This window comes from Musa acuminata, chromosome BXJ2-6 (assembly GCF_036884655.1).
Source record: "Musa acuminata AAA Group cultivar baxijiao chromosome BXJ2-6, Cavendish_Baxijiao_AAA, whole genome shotgun sequence".
Taxonomy (NCBI): domain Eukaryota; kingdom Viridiplantae; phylum Streptophyta; class Magnoliopsida; order Zingiberales; family Musaceae; genus Musa; species Musa acuminata.
This window is the reverse complement of record NC_088343.1, coordinates 4,010,199-4,028,661: the sequence shown is the minus strand read 5'-3', so window position 1 is coordinate 4,028,661 and position 18,463 is coordinate 4,010,199. Positions and strand designations below refer to the sequence as shown.

The 18,463-nt window shown below is 36.4% G+C and overlaps 1 protein-coding gene and 1 long non-coding RNA gene across 4 annotated transcripts; one reads left to right on the top strand and one right to left on the bottom strand.

Moving 5' to 3' along the window:
- Positions 1-1,784: 1,784 nt before the first annotated feature.
- On the bottom strand, positions 1,785-11,135 carry LOC103988202 (uncharacterized). 2 transcript variants are annotated; one of them, XM_009406757.3, is made up of 6 exons: positions 10,976-11,135; positions 7,820-8,155; positions 6,571-6,726; positions 5,668-5,981; positions 4,763-5,588; positions 1,785-2,976 (listed from the first exon to the last, which is right to left on the bottom strand). In XM_009406757.3, the coding sequence occupies exons 2-6, from the start codon at positions 8,070-8,072 to the stop codon at positions 2,444-2,446; spliced, it is 2,082 nt and encodes a 693-aa protein (XP_009405032.2). In that variant the 5' UTR covers positions 8,073-8,155; positions 10,976-11,135; the 3' UTR covers positions 1,785-2,443. The 2 variants fall into 2 exon arrangements, with proteins under 2 accessions (XP_009405032.2, XP_018683709.2); XM_018828164.2 differs by having other exon boundaries at positions 7,820-8,052.
- Positions 11,136-11,760: 625 nt separating this feature from the next.
- On the top strand, positions 11,761-17,244 carry LOC135614298 (uncharacterized). 2 transcript variants are annotated; one of them, XR_010487476.1, is made up of 3 exons: positions 11,761-11,919; positions 16,445-16,823; positions 16,919-17,244. It is a non-coding gene; the product is annotated as an uncharacterized LOC135614298 (long non-coding RNA). The 2 variants fall into 2 exon arrangements; XR_010487475.1 differs by having other exon boundaries at positions 16,445-17,244.
- The last annotated feature ends 1,219 nt before the right edge of the window (positions 17,245-18,463 follow it).

The following is an 18,463-nucleotide window of genomic DNA, read 5'->3' as shown; positions in this document are numbered from 1 at the left end:
AATAATTTGTAGTATTTTAATCATCACAGTAAAAATACTATAAACTTATTTAAAAATATCATAAATAAGTTAAATAGAATCAAGACATACTAGAAACTATTTGATACATCATGTACTATGATTTAAACAGGTATTTATAATAGTTTAAGAATATCACCTAAATAAAAACCAAATTTTGGATTGTTGCAATTTATCCAAATGAATTTTTAACCTCAATTAAACCAATTAGAAGTCCAAAAATATGATATTTTAATGGTTTATGACGATAAAAAACAGACAAAATATGTGACAATTTACATCATTTTTAGTATATAAATAAAAATTTCATAAATGCTATTAGAAAATACTATAAACGAGTCAACTGAAAATACTGTAACAATTTAAAACTAATAACAAAATAAATAAATAAAAATTGATGAAAAAGTTTTTTAGATATATTTCAGGTATTTTTAAATTATGAACACTATTTAGAAAACGAAATTATTATTTACAACCTCTTCTTTACTATTTACAATCACATTTTAAAATTTTTAATATTTCTAAACTATCATTTATAAATAGACATAAAAACCCTCATCTTATTCCTCCTTCCCTTATCTTCTTCCTCTTTTTCTTCATTTTCTTCTCTTTCATCCTCTATAAATAGAAAAAAAATCGAAACCTATAATTTTAGGGCTATATATAGTAAAATAATATTTTTAAGGGGTTATTAATAATAAGGGGGTTGGCAATAGTAAAGAGGGGGTTGCCAAATATATATATATATATATATATATATATATATATATATATATATATATATATATATATATATATATATATATATATATATATATATATTCGCCCTTATACATCTTTATAAAATCTAAAAACCTGTGCTAGACAATTACTAATATTGATTATAAGTAATTGTGATTAACTTGAGTATTCTTTCTGAAAATTAATGAGAATGAAGGTTATTAAAATTTAGAAATAGTATATAAAACCCGCACTCGTAGGTGGTGGGCATAAGAAGGTCAACAGTTCCATTAGTCTTTGCAGAGAATACAGTATGTAATGACACAATGATGAGTCTAAATCAGAGTGATTAGAGTTAAGATATATGGAATTATATATTAATTGAACTCAAAAACTTGGTATGTGTCAGTTATCTCTTTCAAGAGTAGAACCTATACTTATTAAGCGTGGAATTTGTACATTTATTATTAACCTTACATAACTTGAATCATGCTTCTTTTTGTTTTCTGATGTACTACTACATACATCACAAGGAAAATGAATTATGATACATCTATATCGTTGATTTATATAAGAATATGATACATATTAATAGGATTTGAGAAATGTAGAGGTAGGAAACTAAGGCTACAAGATACTAGAATAGAATGAACTCGGTGGTTGCCTCGTCCACATTGGTGAAATGAAATCAAAATAGTCTTCAGCTCTTTAAATGGCCACTTGGCACCTGAGTCGGCAGGGGGGGGATGCAGATGGTGACAGACAACAACTTTGTCTTTAGATTTAGTGAGGCTGCAGGAATCGAGAGTAGGCATCAAGTGCAACAAGTAACAGGAGATGATAGGAGGACTCGCTACTCGAGCTTAAACTAAAACTGTTGGTACATTAAAGTTCGGTACTTAATTATAAAAAATTAAGGAAAAATTAATACGTGAAACGATGACTGGTGATGAGTAATTTTCAGGAGGCCAACACGATGCATTTAAATAGTTGCAGTAGATATGATGGAGGAGGTAAAACAGTAATCCTAATTTAGCATACGCAACTCGATCAAAATGAGAGTTGGAATTTGATTAGAATCAAGATAACTGGAATGCATACATTCAAATTCGCAGTCCACATAAGCAAGATCTTTTGAACACAATGACCCAATTAAACCCCTTCTCATGTAATCTTTCTTACAGATATGTGCAAGACATTTGTGCAGGAAAACGGTTCCACCTGCTGCCATGTTTTGTGTACGCTAAACCCAGTCTTCTGACCTAAAAATTAGTAGACAAATCATGCATCTATTCTTACCTCTTTTGCTGAGATTGTTTCAACCAACTATACAGAGACTTGGCACTCATAACAGGCTTCAGTTGATGAGGACACCTTGATGCTCCCCAACTGACTGAAGCAAGAAGAAGGGTTTTTTACTTTTGATTTGCTGGGTATCAACAGGGATTTTCTTGCGACGAGAATGGCTTGCGAAACATAATACACACCTACAACCCATTGTCAAAGTACAAAAACCTTCCAATCAACCAACTCCACTTGAAATGGAAGTAACCCTCGGACCAACAGTTTTCCACCTTACCTTTGCACCCCCCGCCCCCCTCCACACCAGGTTCGCGGCACCAGAGTCTTCTGCCAAGCATCTTAGCCCTTTGTTGTGTTAGGATCTATGAAAGAACACACTTGTGCTCTTACTGTCACTTCAAAGTTACACTTGCTTGCTCCTTCCTCGACCCCAATCCTTAATGCAAGCCCCAACTGTTGATGTTGGGGGTGTTGTTTTCCCGAGCTTCTGCTGATTTTCGTAACCATTTTTTACTCGTGCAAGTGATGGAACCAAACTAGTTGATCTGACTGTAATATTATTCAATGACCTTGCATCAATCTGTAGATCCTTTTCCAGCTTGCAGGGGGATGCACCACCTTCTGACCTAGTTGCACATTTTGTGGGTGCTCTACCAGCGGTCTTGATGTAGCTCAAATCATTTTTCTTCCCACTTGGCTTATGTTCCCGTTGTGGCAGGCCTAGAGTCCTGACTGTATCATGGTGCCTGGTTCTGAAGAGCAAACTCCCTGATTTTTCCATCGAGGATATCAACTTTTGGGGTTTCATTGTCTTCTGGAAAGGAGTCTTTGTCCATTGTATCTTTCCACCATCTACATTTTGTGTCTTCAGAGCACTGCAGTAGCTCGTCATCTCAAGTAGTATCTCAGCAGCAAGCAGTTCACATGGCGAATAATCTGTTTTACAGACAAGTATATGTTTATTGATTTGCGTTTGTTTACCAGGAAAAAGGTAATGCTAGTTACATTGTCTAAGTTCATAACGTCAGAAGATATTTCACCAAGATACATGATAGGAATATCTATAAGAAAGCATATACCTTGTTCTACACTTAATCGCACAATAAATTGCAACTATGAGAAAAACCATTGTACTTTCCAGAGGAGACTAAAGAACACAACAGACAAAACAGCAATTGGATAGCATAAGCCGTGGAACATTTAACATAGAATAAAATAATAATTAGCATATCGTTTCGAAACACACACACCCCAGATATCAGTAGTAGCCAATTTAAAGAGTGAGGTTTGCACTACTCATGATAAGTTGTGCTATTTGGAGATCATTGATCATATTCTCAACCAAGGTTTAAAAAACCACCTGTACCAATTAATACGGGTCGGGTTTTACTAGTTTAAGCCATGAACAGTACATGGACTGGGGAATTTCACTTTGTCCAGATCAAAATAGAGGTTACCACCGGTAAATGCCGAACAGTTTGGTCAAAATTTATTGGTCCGAACCAAGGTTCATATCTGGAACCTTAATCATATTAAGTTGTCCTAGTTGGGAATTATTTATCATATTCTGAACCAAAGTTCAAAAGACCAATCATACTAGTTAATACAGCTGGCATTTTACTGGTCCAAACCATGAGCACACGGACTGAGCAATTTCACCTAGTCTAAGTTGAAATAGGAGTTACGACCGGTACATTTAACATTACCAAACAGTCTGGTCAAAATTTAACCAATGTACATAGATGCACCAGGCAGTAAACCTATGACTCCGTACATCTGTGGAACAACCATCTCCTTTACTTTCATTTTCTTTCCCACTTTTCCTCCACATTTTTCTCTCTCTCATGCATCCCTCTCTTCGTCAGCTAACTTGTCGCCAAGTCACTGCCACCACCTCCTCTCCATCATGTTGTCATGGTCTCCTCACCTTTGAATGTCAAATAATAAAATAATATTTCTTCTTCCTTCTTAATTGTTAATTTACTAGCACAAGGAAGACAGGTTTTGTATTTCCACATTTGTTCCTAGAGAATAGGGTATTGTGGATCCCAGGAGAACGTGGGATTAAAATGATGCATTGGCTAGGACTAAAAACTCAGTCACATATGCCTCTAACCTAAACGGCTCGCCTCGATTGCCCCCAATTCAATGCTAAAGCAGATGAGGGACATGCCTCAAGCACACTTGATTTGAGGACCATGAGCCTCAGGCAAGGTGAGGATCTGTTTAGGGGGTTCAGTGCACCAAGCAACTAGGCATGCTTTAACTGCACCTTTCAAAAGAGTGCTTGCAGGTTTACCAACTACTTCCATTTACTAAATCTATTTGGAGAATGATCTTTCATACACTGGAAAACAACTGTTTCCCAATAAAATATTCTAGTTTCTGGTGTGGTTGGAGGAAAAGAAGAAAAAAAAAATCAAATATTCAGTTAAGATAATCTATTTGTCACTCTTTCCCAAAGACTAGGTAAGAATTTATAAATGTAAACCATGTCTATAAAGTACTGAAAGTGCCTCTGCTGTTTGCTTTTTTATGGAAGAGAAATATCTTTGCAAAGATTTCCTTTTGTACTTTGCCAGTCAACATGTGATAATTAACAGAAATTAACTTACCAGTCAAAGATTTGCCAAGAATCTTACAAGACAAGGGCATAATGACGTGATATGAAATAAAATTTGAAGGAATGCAATCAAAATCAGAGTTGTTTCTAGCACATTACCACGTTTAGATATCTCCAAAGTAGATAGACCCCATAAATTCCGGTCATTGTTTCCATCATCATCTTTACAAGGAAGGCAAGAACAAACAGCAGAGCAGCAATGTTTGTTTATTGTATGCTGATCTTTCTGGGCAACATCAGTGTTGCTGAACTGACATGTAGATCTTACTTGATCCAGTGAGTGTGAATCCTTTCTTTGGAACTTCAAACTAGCTTCAGATCCAGAAGTTCTAGGTAAGAAACTGTCTTCATTGTCACCTTCTAGGTAAACATATGATGAGTTTGTGTGCTCCCCCATCAAATTAAGCCTTTTAGAAACAGACAAGCAAGATTCTTTTTCCAACCCCCTGTCATCTGGAGTATTGCTTTCAAGAGTTGACATAGGAGACACCATATTTGATGGTCCATCGTATGGAAGCTTTATAGACGAATCCAAAGGATCATCTTGATGGACACCACTCTTTTGTAAAGGATCTTTATTGCTATCAAATGTTAGCAATTCCAGATCTGAGAAGCAATGTTGGTTGTCTCTCGCAAGAACAGAATTGCTGGCGATTCTAAGCCACCTACCTTGAGATGTGTTCCTAGCTGAAACTTGTTTAGCAGTATCAGTAATGGGTTTGCAAGCTCCATTATGATAACTAGACCATAGAAAAGGAGGCAAGCTAGCACTTTGACAAGTTTTCTTTGGTAGAGTGGTTTTCAAAAGGCTTGAAGTCATGCTTAAATCTGAAAGAAGGGTACCGAGATCCTGGACTGGAGGAAGAACTAAACTCTCTAGAACTTTTTTTGGCTGATATAGATCAGCACCATCCAAGTTAGGATACTGAATAGGGCAAAAAAAATTAAACCAATTGTAAGTATTCATATTAGAGACAAAAAACAACAAGAACATCTAAACTGACCTTAGCTGTGGATGCTGATTCATCAACATCTTTACCATTGTGGTAACAGTCTGACATGCTTGATGAGGAACTAGGTTTCATGAGGCATGGAGCTGATTTTCTGTTATCATTGCTGTCTGTTGCACAATTATGTGGCAGAATAGAGAAAGCCTTTCTCACTGACGTAAATAAATTTTCATTGACAACTGGGGGTTTCTTTCCTTTTTCAGCATTGATATTACAGTATTTATAACTACCATCAAGAAGTTCATGTAAGACCGGCTCATCCATATGCTTTGTAATATCACAGAGATCTGACCTCAGGCCATATAATCCTAAATGGATAAGACAAGGTGCAATAGTAAGTTTCACTTCATTGCATAAGATCATCTTCAAAGACAAAATATGTAGCTCCAAAGACATTTCAATGAAGGGATTCAAAATCAAATTAATTTTTAGCTTTCGGTGTCGTTTTACTCGTATGTGTGACAAAAGATAGTAATTCAGTTCCTTTTGATGCTTATATCATTTACTTCAGACCCCTGGTAACCAGCTATGTTTCAAAGGCAGAAAACCTGAGAATGGCTGCAAACTAAGACATGCACATAACACACATCATTTCCCTTTTTAGCAAGTGTTATGTACTATCTGTAGTACATATCACATATGTACTTGCATATATTAATGGAATCAAGTAGCAAAAGTGAATCAATTTTTCATGCTTAACAAATCAGGGTCATCTGACATGCAGTGGATAAAAAAATAAAAATATTGAGTAATCTTAGGTATGCAATCAACTAGCCATTCTCAGGCAGAAAACCAGAGGACACAATTCTGAACAAAATAATTTAGAAACAAGATACGCCTAGGATATAAACAAGTACAAAAGTATATATATAAAAAAAAGGTTAGTTGATTGCATACCTAGGAGGTTGTTTCCTCCACAATTAGAATCAGAGCTAGCAAATCCAGACTTTGATGTAAAAGAATCGTATCTAGTTTTTATTCCTGATCTGAAGTTCTTCCTATCATTTCTCTTGCCATCCAAACCACGCTTTGGCTTGATCATCCGTGCTTTGTCTGAATAATCAGATTAAGTTTAAGAACAAACATATGCAAATATTGTAGGCTTGTAGCAAATCATATCAAGTATTTAAATAACAAAAGTTACCTAATGGACTTTAGGAATCTAAGACCAGGCATATCATGATAATGGTATTCTTGTAAGACGAACTATTTTCAGATGGTTTGATAGTGTTTTGCAGTAATGTTGGTTCCTGACTGATAACAGTGTGGTAACATACAAGTGGTAGGTGTTGTTATCACCTTTGTGTTAACCATTCCCAAATATCCACACGTGTCCATGAGTCCTCACAACTATAATATGGATGAAGAACTAAATTATTGTTCACCATAAAATGGACAGATTGAAAAACAAATTACTTTTCCTTCATTAACAGGAAAATTCTGAACAAGGAAGATGCATCAAGCAAAGTAGTAACTGAAGAACAATCATTTTGATGTTTATTAAGATGAACCTCTTCATACAACAATTCCTGTCCTCTCTCTTTATCTCTCTCTCTATCTTTCTCTCTATAATGGGTGATGGGCTGATAGCAAACTATACTGAACCATATCGAGTGATAATATGCTGTCCCATATTGATATTGTACCAGACCAGTCATCGACTGATATTGGAACAAGACCGAGAATTTAATTCATGACAAGAAATATTTGTACAATTTGAAATGACCATATATTTTGAACTCAAAACTGAAAATGTTATTTCCTTAGTAGTGTTTCTTTTACCAAAATCAATATGTTTTGTAGGTATGTTCAAAAAAATAAACAAATAAGCTAAAGAAAATAAGAGAACCAAGCAAACTGAGCCAGGTATAACTGAATTTGGACAGGAACAGCATCATGCCTGGCTATTTGGAGAGTCAATCTTAGGCAAAAAAAATCTCCATGGAAGCACGCAGAGATAACCAACACTTACTCAGACAACCCAAAAGAAGTTCAAATTTCCTTTGGAAAGTAATAGAATTCAAATCTCAAGCAATAAGACAATCACACAAGTGATAACATGATTTGCAATCAAATACAAAGAGGCTCACCATTTCATTCTACAAAATGCATTATACAACTTAGATATTAACAGTATACCACTTACCAGCAGATGTGGATCTTAATAACTCAGCGTTCTTTTGGAAGACAGTGATACCATCATCAACACGAACATTTCTTGTAGAACTTTCTGGTTGATCAATTCTTGCTCGTTTAAAGTAAGAACAGTTGCTCAACTTTCTATCAGATAGTCTGTCCAATGCTTTGCCTTCATGGTTGGGCAGCAATGAAATCGACATATTTGCTTCTCCAAAGTTGTGTCGTTTACCATTGACTTGACTTTTGAGACCAAGAGGCATGTTGTCATGTGCATGTAGCACAAAATCAGTTTTCTTTTTAGATATCAAACAACATTCTAAAACTGAAAATGAACATTTTCAATCTGCCAAAAACACAGTTTATGCATCATCAGTGCAAAAGTATGAACACCAAATGCCACACTTGCAAGATAAATTTTCAATCTATGTAGCTTTTGGAACTCATGTAATTGAAAAGGTTCTATAGACCAAACGTATAAGAACAAATGAACAAATTCATGCCAGATGTCTAAATAACAAACTTCTTGACCACGTGCAGCAAAATTAATCATGAACTGCCACTTTTTAATGCATCAATGAAACAAGGAAGTGTCCTACTTAAAAACAGTATTTCAATACCTAAGCATATATAGTAAAAAATATAATAGCATGTCGGTGTCAGAAACCTATATTCAGCAATGTTATTTGTGTTAGAAAACCATGCCGGTCTCCTTTGCAACCTAGGAGACCAAAGTTCGAGTCATAAAAACAATCTCTTTAAATATTTAAAAGTAAGGCTGCATACATTGACTCTCCTCAGAACCCGCATTAGCGGGAGCCTCGTGTACTGGGTACGTCCTTTAGCAATGTTATTATACTATAGTTAGAAACTTGAAGGATCACATATTAAGCAATAAATATTTCAAGTATCTCACATTCATTCAGCTCTCTCTATACCACAGTAATTTGTACTCAAAGGTAACAAAATGGAAAAACAATGACAAACCACACTTCTAGTATGCATACAAGTACTGACCTCAACAGCAAGAAAAGTTAGATTATAGTTTGCAAAATTTTCATAATCCTCCATTATTCTGATATTATGTCTTCCCTTATTGAAAAATACAATCTTTTAATCCAATTTCTTTTCCATCATAATTTTATGAAACCTATCAGAACAACTTCTGTTAACAAAAAGGTAATATATTCAGAGAGTATCAAAGATGGAATGCCAAGCTGATCCCAGCTTTGGGATATACTGTTTTTTACAAAAAGAAAGAGATGGTCAATGCAACTCACTTGTCTAAGCCTAGGATAGTTTGTTATAGGTGTGCCAGAAGTATGCACATGTGAGGCATACCAAGACTGTAAATTTGCGACTCCACTCTCCTGAGGACCAAGCACCTCAAATAAGACATACAAAAGGGGTATCACCTCGGCCAAAAAATTTGGGCACATATAAGTTGTGCCTTTGGGGGTAGAGGCACATATGTGAGAAGAAAAGCCTGTAAGCATTTGAAGAGAAGGAAAAGAAGAAAAAGACATCCGGAAAAGAAATCTCTTAAATTCTTGGCATTTGTTAATGCCTTTATTTTTCAGTTATTTTCTTTCAAAATGACCAATGATAATTCTCTTGCTTATAAATATGTTCATTTGTGAATATTTTTTTTCCGAATTTTAGTATTGCTTCTAATCTTCTCTTAGTTGACAAGAATTAATGCCTGAACAGACTTTTATGTCTTTGTCAACCTCACTACAAACAATTGACTCTAGGGCTACAAGAAAAGATCAATTTCTATGAACAACTCAAGGTTGGCCCAGCGTTCAAATTGGAGCTTGGTTCATTTGTGAAGCAAGTCAAGCCTGAACAATTTATTACTCTTTCGTAACTTATCAAGTTAAAAGTAAATAGGGCCTAAATCACTCATGTCCACTTGTTAGGAGCTTCTAATCCACCTCTATCATAAAAGACCCAGCTTTATTCTGCGTATAGATATCATTAGTGGTACATTATACAACTTAGGTTTTTCATCTCAGCCATTTATTGACTGAAGAACAAGTTAATAATTGTTGACCCCAAATATTAAGACATTACAGAATTATTATTTCTGTTGGTCAAGAAATAGTGTTATAGATCAAAAGAGACAGATTTTGGAACCTAAAAGTTGCATTTCAACTATGTTGTCATTCTTTCTCTCTTCTCCATGCCTCACAGCAACATCCCTCCTCTTCTTCCTCCTTTCCTCTTCTTGTTATTCGTAGACTTACAGCTGCCACCTACCACCTACCTCATCTCCAGATTCACTGAACTCTTCAAGTCCCTATATAAGTCCAACTCCAACTGTTTGATTTGACCAAGCTGAGATAAATCCATGGGTTCGAGCCCTCCTAGAGCTTAAACCAAACATAGATAGTTTATTGAACTGAGTTGGACACTGAACTCTCTGTTCGTTCTTGTATGGCTCATTACACCCTTCCAAAGCCCACATGTTATGACATGATCCTACCTATCAGATCTTGTAAGCCCCAAGTCCTCTTGCTTGTTTCATTCTCAACAATCTTGCTAGCCCCATATGCTACTAGTCATACGATCTCAGTGGTATCCTCTTATCCTTCTTTCCCTAGATCCCTTTCCTCCTTCCACTACAACCGATACTAGAGCAGAGCCATCCACCCCCAGTCTCAACCTCTGCGTACACCAGCTATGCCGCTGGAATGCTCTAAAGCCATGCTGGACATTCTTCCTTGCAGGGTAAACTTTTCATTCTCTTTCTATGAATCTTGCCATGGCCACGACCCTTCGACTGCTTGGATTTTGCATCCAGAGATAAGAGTAATCCATTACTCCTCCTTAAACTTGATCAAAGCCACGCGTCAACAATATTAACAGCAGTAAGCCGCACATCGCCAATATTGACAGGAGTCCTCCTACAGACACACATCGGAAACAATACAGACCCCTCGATTCTTATGCACTAACCAATATCTCTCGAAACAACAACAGATTTCAAATCGCACGATATCGAACACGAGGGCGAACAGTTCCAACATCTTAAAGGATAGGAAACCGTAGATCCAAATATCCAGGACGACAAGGAGCAGAAACCCTAACATCATCGCGACAGACACAGTCGATCACCTCCGGAGCAAGAAATCAAACAAAGAAATCAAGAAAGCGTGGGTACCTGCTTGTGCAACTCCCGCCTTGTCATCGTCGTGGCTGCTTCTACAGGTGAGGAGGTGTCGAAAGATCAACTCCGGAGGTAGACTCCTCTCTCGGCCTCGCTCTTCCAAGTGGTGGCGGCCGAACGGAGTCGATGCCTTGCCTGGGGATTCACCGATCTTGAAATTGGAATTGGGAGATTTATAAGTTTAGCATTGGGTCAAGATGATATCCGGACCGTTGAAACTAAAGTCCTCAATCCCTACTTCCTAGTACACAGTCAAGCCTCAAATTAAATAATATATTAATTACTTTTACCATTCTACCCATATAAAGTTTAAAAATAACGGTTTTGCTCCTCCCGATTATAATATAATATAAATGTATAAGTGATGAGGACAAATATTGATCAAAAGTACCTTAATTCTCATTATCAATTAGATATTTGATTATCAATGCTGAGTTTTGCAAGAACGTGTGTACGAACTTTAAATATCGAGGAATAATTTCTTAGAAATTATATATACGGGCCCGATGGATTCATTATTAACATGCTTAATTTAAAGAAATTTCATTATAAATAATATCTGCAAAGCAATCATATGATTTTGTCGCTTGTGGGCCCATATCATCCTGATTCCACGACTGCAGAAGTTGTTCGAACTTGTTCACCAAACGCATCAGAGACCCGTGTTTGCAGTCCATCCGACGGCCAGAATCCATCGGAAACTTCCAGAACAGCACCCTTGACTCGGCAGTCTATATAAACCCATTCCATAGGTCGAATCGCGCTCTCGTTTCTTCGCTGTCCCTCCTCTCGCGTAGCGCTCTCTCGTCCGTAGATTGTGATCTCTTCAAGACGATCGGGAAGGAAGAGCGAATGGCGATCGTAGCCTACGTCGTCTTCACCGGCACTGAATCGCTCATCGGCAACGTCGCCGCCATCCCCATCCACACCCGTCTTCGGTGAGTCATCCGATCGCGGGCTTTTTTCTGCTGCTTTGGATCTGTTTACCGGTGTTTTGATGACCATTTGCGAGGGTATGCATGTTGCCCTTCTCTATCTCAAATATTGCTTTACAGATTGGTCTGCTTCTTTTCAAGTGCATGCTCTTAGTGCATTTTAGATCCAATTTATTGACTACATATTTAGCACGACGAAAGAGTTTAATTAACAATAGTAGATTGATAAAACATGTAACGCTCTGAATGACAGATCGTGGATCGGAGATTACCCATCTGAAATAGCATCCTTCGATGCGTAGAAGACTAATAGTCGAATTTTAGAAGATAATCTCACAATTCATATAATGGGGCCCAAACTTTGACAAAGCCGAGCAAAGCGAAGTCCATGTTTCATGCTGTGACAAGCCCCCGACAAATTAGCTTCACTCTGTAGACTTAGGAACAACATATTCGCCTTAGGAAAGCCAATACGAAACTGACAGAGCTGTATGAGTAACACAGCGACACGTTCTTACAACTAAATTCAATACTAATTGCTATTGGCCTAACAAATTTTGGTAAGAGAATCTTAACATATTGAAATCAAGCAGAAGCATGATGACTCACAAGTTTTCCTTAGGTACAATCAAATTCTTCATCTACAATGCAGCAATTAAAGGACCTGTCTAAAAAGGTTTCGAGTGGGTTGCATCTCATATCCTATTCTTCTTGATACTTGAATAACACCAAATGGATGGAGGAAAGTATCCCCATAGTAAAAGAACTTTGACTTTTCAAAACCTAGCCACTAATATAATATTAGCCCTACATATATTGTTTAGAAGCGATAAACTAAAAGAATTACGGTTGTTATATATCATATGCTATATGAGCAGCCACCAAAATATTTTGTTGCTATGTGTTGCCTTCGATGTTCTCTCAATCTTTTTTAGGAAAAAAGAAAAAATTCTGTATTATTCTTCCCAAACTTTTGCTTTGTTGTATTGTCATTTTAGCATCTGTGCACCTCAGCTGACTCTCTTTCGTAGCCTCATATCTAGATCAGGCACTTCCTCAAACTGTTGATCTGAAGTTTTAAACTCTTAATCTGAAGTTTCATGAAAACACAAGAATTTCCTAAAACCAAGGTTAGAGAAAATATGGTTTTTGATTTAATCCAAGGTCATAGGCGAAAAAGTTGAAGGTGCTTAGTGGACTAAGGCTCTTCACAAACATTTTGTGAGGAAGATAAGCAACAGTGGCTTGAATGGAATGTGATAGTCTGAGAGCTTGCAAATGAAAAATTTTCTTCTAGTGAGTCAAATAACTAGGTAATGTCTTCTGAATTGGATTCACAGTAGAATAAAGTGATTAAATATACTACAAATGATGGAAATGTCAGATTATGTTTGTGAATATTAACATTTTATAATCATTGATTGTCCCTATTATCTTTTTTAACACTGAAATGTTGCTTCACTTTATGCATAAAAGCCATCATCCAAGGAAAGAACATATTATGCATGGTTATTCATCCACGTGTTTGTATTCTACATATTGTTGTCTTCTAGTATTATACATAGTTCAAATAACTCAAAGACTAGTAGTTATGACTAGCACAAAAGCTTGGAATCGAGACATGTAGGTTCCATTTCTACACCTGTTTATTTTATCTTTTTCATATTTGTGTAAGCTTAGAATGGATTGGTTTATTCATATTTCATCTAGGAAACTATCTATGATAATTCAGGCATGAACATATATATATAATATGTTGCTGATGGCAATTGTGAAATAATTCTTCTGATAAAAATGGTACCAGAAGATACTAATATGGCCTGACAAAGTACACTTTGGCAGGTAACAAGTTAAATCCATTAAATGAAAAAGAAAAATATTTACATACAATTTTTCATGGTGAAAATTAATTGCTAGAAAGAAGAAACATATCAAATGCAAATCCAAAAAATAAAAGAGTTTGAGCTTCATCAAGACTTTAATGCTTCTGAAAGTCCTTCCAAAACCATTTTTTCATTAATTGGTGTCAAAAAGGATTGATGCCTTGTATAAAGAAATGTCATATAGTAGATGTTCTTTGCCTTGTAAATATGAGCATCATATTAGTAATTTCTTTGCCTTGTAAATATGAGCATCATATTAGTAATTTGTTCCAAATTAGAATTTGACAATATGAGGTAATCTTTAAACTTATTACCATGACCACCTCAGACCAAAATTCTTTTTCTACTATATAACATTAAATTCGAAAGGCAATATAATGTGAGATCAACCAGTAAGAAGTTTTCAAATCTTGAAACTGTGTCCTGATTGCTATCTACAAAAAAACACACATCCATCATTTCCATCTGCAAATATTTGATTGTTTATATGCAACAAGTGGATGATTTGTAGTCTAAAATATTACATGTTGCACAAAAATATTGGATTACAAATTGTTTTGGATTACATAACTGCTTCCCCCTCCATCCTATCATGTGTTTTCTCCTCATTTGCTGTTCCTTCACCTTGATTCGCATAACCATCTCCATCACCTCTGCCATCATCTACTCAACCTTAATTGCAATGGTAAGAATAGTTATGCATGCGGATACTCAAACAATCGTATTAAAGGCGACTGCTTTAGCATTTGCTTTTGCTTACTAATAGTCATTTTTAGTTGGAAGCAGCCAAACTCGCCCAAGGAGTACCAACAACTGGACCAAAATGTTGGTTCATGTCAAACTAGATTGGATATTGAAGTATCATACAAACATTTTGAAGAGTGTAGATCTTTAGCCTGTTCCTCTTAGAGATTTGAGGGTTATATATATATATATATATATATATATATATATATATATATATATATATATAGTGGTAATTAAAGTTAGGACTGAGAGAGAAGCAGTCAAAAGAATCATGACTTCCTAGTGTGGTGTCTAAGTTGTAGCCAATGAATGCAACAATCTATTGAGTGATATCTTGCCATCTTAATTCTGGCCCCACGTGAGATATTTGCGGGGGCCATTTAGATACTTAGAGAATTTTTTTTTCTTAATGTTGTGAATATCGATTATCAGAGTACTCATTTGACATAGTAGCAGAGATGTCAAAATAAACAACTGCAAAAGTTATGCTGACTAAATTAATCAGCTCAGATCTGTGAAAGATCTGCAATGTTAATATATCAGAAAGCAAGAGAAAAATGACTAGTTAAATTTTTGGGGACAATAAAGGATGGAAATAAAGTGAGAAAAGAACCACAGAAGTTTGATAATATCAAAGCCAGTCATTCTCTTCAATGCAACATGACATTTAAAAACAAGGAGAGAAGAAATGGAACAAAAAGAGATCTATTTTTACTCGAGAGAACCAGATCATACCAGCAACTCATCTTCTACCTGTGCTTGACATTCATCCATGTTTCTTTATCAATGCACTCTTCGACAATTCCCCAGACCTCCTCCTCAGCATCTGTTTCATCCCATCGGCCACCCGAACTGCTGGATTTGACTTGTACTTCCTGCAGAATGATATGTGAGCCCTTATGGCCTCATCCACCCCATGGCCCTTCCTTTTACCCCTGCTCAACTCATCTCTCACAGCTTCAGAGCAAAGTCCACACAGCCACTTGCCATCAAAATCCTTTTTCACGCTGCTTATATAGTCATCTGTGCAGTCCTCTTGTAGCCCGCAGCACTCGCACTCAACCGACTCCACTTCCATGCCGGTCTCCTGATCACGCGAAGTATGATGTTGCAGTGGATGTGTTAGAAGTAGTGGTGGTAGCAAATGGCTTCTGTGTTGGTGTGGTGTGTGGTGGTTATCTTGGGCACTGATGGCTGTGTTAGAGGTGTTTGTATGCTTTGAGGCAAGAAGAAGGGCATAGATTAAAAGAAATGAACCACAATTTCCTGCATTTTCTAAGGTAGGACGTGAGACAACGATGGTTGAAGATGTGACAGGAGGGAGGGCCTGGAAATCAGTTCTCTATAGTGTCATTTGTTTTCCTGTCACTGTTGATGGTTATTTGGTTGACAGCTTTCTTTCGTTGGAAATGGTCCTTGGTAGAGATTACAATAGGGCAGATTTGTCCGAGTACTCCTGCCTGTGACCTCCTTAAATCGAATTTTGTTGTGTAGCAAAATCTTACTAATAGTAGAGATAACATTTTGCCTGTGCACTGCAAAGTAAATCAAAGTAGATAAGTGTTAAAACATACCCATTGCCACACACTGGAATTAGCTCTCATAATCTTGTGTTCCCCTCACCACACAAGATTCTGACCATGGCTTTGCATCTTGTTTGACCTTTGGAACAACTTATTGTGATAATAATGCATGTATTAGTTCAACAAAGTGATACACTTGTTCTTTTAGTGAAAACCGTCGCGAGTCCTTTTTCACAAGCTCTGCATGTATTAGTCTGCCACATCAGTTTTGCATTTATATATGCTTCAGTTCCAAGTTGATGCCAGAAAACTTTTTTTTTTCACTTTAAATCCATGATAACTTGAAGTATTTATATGATAATTCATCCTTCTTAGACAACTCCATGTGAACTTGATCGAGCTGGCCTCTGGCAGATACCAGTTCAGCATGTGAATCACTCCAAGATATGTGCTGCTCAGGAATCACATCCTTCCTTTTCTCTGTCTTTATGCGAATATCCATGTGTATCCCTCCGTCGAGGGTGGCGTGTACTCAACCAAGTATTTGTGGTGCTCTGTGTCAGCTTAACTGTTGCATCACACGCTCCTTAGCAAAGCATCCTTGGAGAAGGATCTGCTTCTCTTTGGGGGGGTCTCATGAGATCATGTTGCTTGGTGGGTGCTTGCAGGCTTCTCGTGGAGAGTGCAGGATGCCTGAGTACTCCTAGTTCAAACGAGTGAATCTGAGCCATGCATAGCAGATTGCAAACCCGAGGTAAACAACTTATAATTCCATCAGTCTGTGTCTTCATCATGATCTGGTTGTTTATATCATCTTTCTCGCTGAATAACTATCTGCCACATCCGTAGTCCCTGGCTCAATGATTGCTCACATGGGTGTTAGCTTGGACTTCAACATCAGCATTCGAGATTGGCATATTTCGGTCCTCTTCACTGACATGAGATGCTCTCCTTGTGGAGCCCACATGCTCCTGCACATCATTTCTCTCTTCAATCATTTGCCTCCTCACCCCATGTCTTCTTTGGAATCCTCACGCTAGATGATATTCCATTCCTAACATATTTCGTCAGGAAGAAAAACTAGTTCATAATTTCTTCTGTGCTTCATAACTTGTGAAACCCTTTATTGGAGGATGCCTTTTCCTTTGAGAATATGAAGCAAACCGCAAGCACAAGATGTCAAATTTACCTCCAATTGAGGTGTATGCTTAAGGGATGGATCTGAGAGAAATGCTGATGGATATGATGACTAAGACACGATTACAATATGCATAATTAATGATTCAAGAACAAGGATCACCTTTTATAAAAGATTATATAAGTTCAATATAAAAATGAGGTTCTCAGTGGCTAGGGGAAGAAAAGGAATGACTTGTATCACTTAATCATATTGTGTCTTGTAGAAAATGTTTAAATGGAAGGAATTTTTCTTACCCAAATCGGGAAAGTGGTCATGATTAGGATGGTGCTATAATCCATTTTCAACCCCCACGATGAGATATTTTGAGATTGTCGATAAATATTGTACAAAAATAATGGGGATGACTAAGAACATTGATGAGTGCAATCAATACGTGATGGTGGATAAATTCTATCGGTGTAGTTTGACACGGGATGTGCAAAGCAAATGAGGATGCAACCCCGATATGAGAAAGCTTTCTTGATGTAATCAAGATAATTCCATAGTTTTATATATATATATATATATTTATGCATGTAAAGTTATATGTCCCTCCAAATATAAGATCCTTCGGGCTACCTCGCTAACATCCATTCATGTAAATTAAAATATCAATTATAGTAAGAATTTATTAATTTAAGTAAAGAATGTAGAGATTAAAAAATAGTATTTAATATTTCTTTTACCTTTATAATAGTTTTATAAAAAACGTTAGGATAATTGAGATTAATTACAAGCGCATGTACCTAACTTTCTAGATGTCGTAGATATATATAAATATATGGTATATTTAATACGTTTTTATATTTAAATTATGAATTTTTATCATAAAGTTATGAAGGTCAAGCACTTCAATCCATGTAATTTGTTATATTAATGCGCAATCACGTTAGCAAGTGTTTAGGCCTTGATGGTTCATTTGGAAATGTGACAATTTGGAATTGGTAAAAAGAGAAGGCATAGTAAGATACATACATAGGTAAAATATGACCGATTTATTTGATAAACTACTTACCCAAAGTGTCTGTCTAAATCAAGAATAATAGTTTCTCTCTAGCTTTATAGATCAACCCAATTGGCCTTCTGTGGATATCGATTCCATGATGTAAAGTCCAAGTCGAGTCATTCATCATGCTACAGTTTCAATTCCTAGTTTTGATGGATCGGATCACTAAAACTCAAAAAAGATAGATGATATAGACACAAAGAAATCC

Coding starts and splice junctions, on each gene's coding strand:
- LOC103988202 (XM_009406757.3), bottom strand. CDS start 8,072: ATGCCTCTTGGTCTCAAAAGTCAAGTCAATGGTAAACGACACAACTTT. Junction 5,982..6,570: donor TGGAGGAAACAACCTCCTAG/GTATGCAATCAA, acceptor TTATCCATTTAG/GATTATATGGCCTGAGGTCA. Junction 2,977..4,762: donor TTTGGAGATATCTAAACGTG/GTAATGTGCTAG, acceptor TCTGTAAAACAG/ATTATTCGCCATGTGAACTG.